This window comes from Heterodontus francisci, chromosome 33 (genome assembly GCF_036365525.1).
Source record: "Heterodontus francisci isolate sHetFra1 chromosome 33, sHetFra1.hap1, whole genome shotgun sequence".
Classification (NCBI taxonomy): domain Eukaryota; kingdom Metazoa; phylum Chordata; class Chondrichthyes; order Heterodontiformes; family Heterodontidae; genus Heterodontus; species Heterodontus francisci.
This window is the reverse complement of record NC_090403.1, coordinates 55,557,240-55,562,186: the sequence shown is the minus strand read 5'-3', so window position 1 is coordinate 55,562,186 and position 4,947 is coordinate 55,557,240. Positions and strand designations below refer to the sequence as shown.

Sequence of the window (4,947 nt, the reverse complement as noted above, 5' to 3'; positions counted from 1 at the left end):
ACAAATAAATGTAATTCACATGGATATTTACTTAACTGAGTCAGAAGGTTGTGGGTTCAAGTCTGGCTCCACAGACTTAAGCACATAAAATAGGCTGATACTTTACTGCAATACTGAGGGAGTGCTGCACTGTTTGATGTGTCTTCTCTCAGATGGGACCTTAAACCCATAAACCCATAAACCGTTAAACGCCCTCTCAAATGGATCTAAAAGATCCCATGGCACTATTTCAAAGAGACGGTGTCTATTACTCATTTTTAACGTACTAACCAGAAATGCAATTAGCCACATCTGGATTCCCAATTAGCCACATCTGGCTAACTTATTAAACAACACTGGTCCAAACTACACAGCATCTTGGGGACAAGGGATAAAACAGAGGCACTGTCTTTTCCCTCTGACAGCACCTCAGCTTCACAGTACAACACCAGGGGCGAAATGGAATAAAGGGACTTGTGGCCTGAACTACTCAAAGCATGAAGCTGAAGAGGCCAGTAATCCTTCTGCCTTCAAAATGGGGAATGTACTTGCCATTCCGACTCTATGCAGTGACTACTGTCCTGAATTTCCTAGTGCCCTACACACATTTACTTAAAGATGAATATTGGGACACACTCCCAGTCTTGATAACATATCTGGGAAGATGTCCTGCTTTCTTTAAAACCAGGTCGGATGTTGGGCTTCCTATGTTGTACCCTGATAATCTGCCCAATCTCGACATCTTTCTACTCAACTCTGGGAATGATTCCATAACATTTTTAAACATTACTAAAAGCTAGCTTTACACCATTAAACCACATGAAACTTCCTGCAAAAGATGATTTCCCTCTCTCTCTCTCTCACACAGCACCCATAGCTGGTCAGAGTTCGACTGAATTAAGTTTTTGCAGGATCTCTATAACCATTTTATCATATAAAAACAGAAAGTGCTGGAAATACTCAGCAGGTCTGGCAGCGTCTGTGGAGAGAGAAACAGAGTTAATGTTTCAGGTCGATGATGTAAGGGTCACTGACCTGAAACATTAACTCTGCTTCTCTCTCCACAGATGCTCCCAGACCTGCCGAGTACTTCCAGCACTTTGTTTTTAGTTCAGATTTCCAGCATCTGTGGTATTTTGCTTTTGCATTATTTGCACCGGTTTATGATGACTGTATAACAACTTGCATTTATATAGCACCTTTAAAGTCCCAAGGCGCTTCATAGGAGCATTATCAACAAAATCTGACACCAAGACATAGTCAAATTCCAATTTTAATTACATGACCACATGACCTTAATTAAGAGACCTTTAGAACCACACTGTGCTAATCTGTATTTCCCATGACCAGAGCGCTTAATTCCACTGTACACTCGGTCGGTGCACAGCCAAAACCCTGTGACCCAATATTTTTTCTAACATTCATTGTTGACTAAACATAATGCACTCAACACAATTCAACTTTTTTTAAAACTTAAAACATCGTCTAGTTCCTTCTTTGTGGTGATTCACCAGTTTGCCTTAATCCTTGTGATTTATACACACACAATGTTTGGTTGAAAAGTTCAGTCGAGATGGATGCAGCATATTCACATCAGTGAGTTTGAATATCCTCCGCTCCGTCCCCAGCTCCCACTCCTCTCCAACAATCCTTCACTTTTAGTTCCTCCAGAAAACAGGCGTGGAATATTCATTCCCCAGACACCGATCACATTGGGAAACCCAGGACTTTCTGCAGTCAAATAATTGTACAGCAAAACTTAAGAAAAAAGATCATCTCGTCTCTTTAGAAAAAAAACTGCTGAAAGTCTGTTACTTCTGAATTTAAGTGGATTCCAGAGGTTCACATTTCAGTTGGGTGGGGTGGGGTGAGGTGGGGTGGGGTGGAATTAACACTATAAACAGTTTGCATGTATGAATCCTTTAAACGGATTGCTGGTTAACCCTTTAAATAGATTGCAGGAATTAACCCTTGAAGCGGGTAGCAGAATTAACTAAGTGGGGTTGCTGTGTTATCCCTTGAAGTGGATTTTAGGTGCTCGGTGAGAATCCTCTCATTGAGAATCGTCCCGGACAGGGTTTGTTTCGGATGGAGACGGGGTGCGGATGAGGTTCACGGCTCGGGTCCGCCTCCGTTCTCCGAATCGTTAAAGAAGCCGGGGTTTTCTGACAAACTCGACCTCACTTTCTTCTTCTCCTTGAACCTACCGGAGTTGGACACTCTCACGTGTCTGCCTTTGGTGCTTTTGTCCACGATTTTCTCCAGTCTGGCTTCCAGCTTCGAGTCCGCTCTGCTCTCCCTCTCCCCGCACTCATTGCTGTCGGTATTGCTCCGGTCCACCGGGATCTCATACAAAACCTTGGGGCTGTTCTTCCTCTTGCGCAGGAAGGTGAATTTCCACCAGCCCTGAGTGGAACCGTCACCCATCGCCCCAGACGGACAGTTCCAGAGAATGAGTCGGGATCTGTTTGAAGTTACCGGTTACCGAGTGGCTCAGGGAGTTGCTGACTCCGGGCAGCTCATCGCCTTTCCCCGGGCTGTGCTTTGGGGAGGTGGGGGTGGATTGGGTTGCTGCAGCCGGGAGGGAGTCCAGGGATTGGCGAGAGTGTGTTCGGGGCTCTCGGTGCAGCCTCTCCCGGCTCCGCCGGTTTGTCTCTCTATGTCCCAGATACTTTCTCTACATGTCTCTGTCTGTCTGTCCAGCAGGTGCAAGTGACTCCCTCACCTGTCAATGTCTCAATGAAGCTCAGCTCTCCCCATCACGTGGCTGAGACGGGCTCGGATCATTGGGCGAGTGTTGAGTATTTTACATATTTGGAGTTGCCAAGAGTGCGAGGTTCTGTCTATAAATTAATGAAACTCTCCAAGCTCCTGCCAACCTAAGTGAGGGATGGGAAATGAAGGAAAAGTGGAAAGCGACAGGAAGATTTCCCACTGCTGCCACACCTGCTGAGTATTTCCAGCATTTCTTGTTTTTTTATTGGAGGATTTCCCACTGCGAGTTCTTTTGTGCAGAATTCACCAGGACCAAGGCAACAAGAGATTTCAGCCCCTCGGTCCCAATGGGTTGTGGGGAAAGAGCAGGGGTGTGGGACTAATTGGACAGCTCGTTCAAAGAGCTGGCACAGGCACGATGGGCCGAATAGCCTCCTTCTGTGTTATCTGAAAGTTTTCTATTCCAGATTCACATGGAATTTCTGAGTGACAATAAATAGTATTTATCCCAGAATTCTGGCAGAGATCAGGGAGGAGATTTGTGAGGCACTGACAATCTTCATGAGGGAATCGCAGGGCACTGGGGACATGCCATTAAATCAGAAAGAAATTAATGTAGCGTCTATAATTTAAAAAATGAGGATGGACACAGGCAACGAGAGACTCATTATTCTTACCTTTTAAACTAATTTGGCAGGGGGATGGGAGACAGAGTGGAGGTACAGTAGGGGGTGATGCACAGCCAAATATAGAAGAGAAACTAAGTCAGTCTAGAAGGCAGAGCAAATATAGACCTGTTAAGGCACAAGCAGAATAATGCAAGGCTGGATTGCATCTATTTTAACACAAGGAATCTTACAAGTAAGGCAGATGAATTGAGGGCGTTGATTAACACATGGGAATATGATATTATTGCTATCACAGAGATGTGGTTTAGGGAAGGGCAGGACTGGCAGCTAAATATTCCAGGGTATAGAATCTTCAGGCATGACGGGGGAGGGGATAAAAGAGGAGCTGTCATTTCACTGTTAATCAAGGAGTCAACTACTCTAGTAAGGAGGGATGATATCTTAGAAGATTCCTCAAATGAGGCCATATGGGTAGAACTTAAAAACAAAAAGGGGGCAATCACTTGGCTGGGAGTGTACTACAGGCCTCCAAACAGTCAGGGAGAGATAGAAGAGCAGATATGTAGGCAAATCTCAGAGAGGTATAAAAATAATAGGGTAATAATAGTAGGGGATTTCAACTTCCCAAAATATTAACTGGGATAGTCTTAGTGCAAAAGGCTTAAAGGAGGCGGAATTCTTAAAATGCATACAGGAGAGCTTTTTGAGTCAGCACGTAGAAAGTTCTACAAGAGAAGGGGCAGTACTGGACCTAATTTTAGGGAATGAAGCTGGACAAGTGGTAGAAGCATCAGTGGGGGAACATTTCAGGGATAGTGACCATAATTCTGTAAGATTTAAGGTAGTTATGGAAAAGGACAAAGATGGACCGGAAATAAAGGCACTGAATTGGGGGAAGGCCGATTTCAATGTGATAAAACAGGATCTGGCCAAAGTGGACTAGGAGCAGCTACTTGTAGGAAAGTCTACATCAGACCAGTGGGAGTCATTCAAAAAGGAAATTGTGAGAGTTCAGGTCCAACATGTTCCTGTAAAGGTGAAGGGTAGGACCAACAAGTCCAGGGAACCCTGGATGTCAAGGGATATACAGAAATGGATCAGGAAAAAAAAGGCGGCTTATGGCAGATTCAGAGTGCTGAAAACAGCAGAGGCCCTAGAGGAGTATAGACAGTGTAGTGGGCGGGGGGGTGGGGGGGGGGTGGATACTTAAAAAAGTAATTAGGAGAGCGAAGAGGGGGCATGAAAAAACATTAGCGGGCAAGATAAAGGAAAATCCCAAAGCATTTTATAAATATATTAAAGGCAAGAGGATAACCAGGGAAAGAGTAGGGCCCATTAAGGACCAAAGTGGCAATCTGTGTGTGGAGCCGGAGGATGTAGGTGAGGTTTTAAATGATTACTTTTCATTTGTGTTCACTATGGAGAAGGACAATGTAGGTGTAGAGATCAGGGAGGGGGATTGTGATATACTTGAACAAATTAGCATTGAAAGGGAGGAAGTATTACGGATTTAGTGGGCTTAAAAGTGGATAAGTCCCCAGGCCCAGATGAGATGTATCCTAGGCTGCTATGTGAGGCAAGGGAGGAGATAGCAGGGGCTCTGACACAAATTTTCAAATCCTCT

At 44.6% G+C, this 4,947-nt stretch overlaps 1 protein-coding gene across 1 annotated transcript; it reads right to left on the bottom strand.

Annotated features, from left to right (window-relative positions):
- Nucleotides 1-1,239: 1,239 nt before the first annotated feature.
- LOC137348242 (proline-rich protein 15-like protein) lies at nucleotides 1,240-2,732 on the bottom strand. Its single transcript, XM_068013637.1, has 2 exons — nucleotides 2,187-2,732; nucleotides 1,240-1,710 (listed from the first exon to the last, which is right to left on the bottom strand). The coding sequence occupies exons 1-2, from the start codon at nucleotides 2,404-2,406 to the stop codon at nucleotides 1,568-1,570; spliced, it is 363 nt and encodes a 120-aa protein (XP_067869738.1). The 5' UTR covers nucleotides 2,407-2,732; the 3' UTR covers nucleotides 1,240-1,567.
- Nucleotides 2,733-4,947: the final 2,215 nt, after the last annotated feature.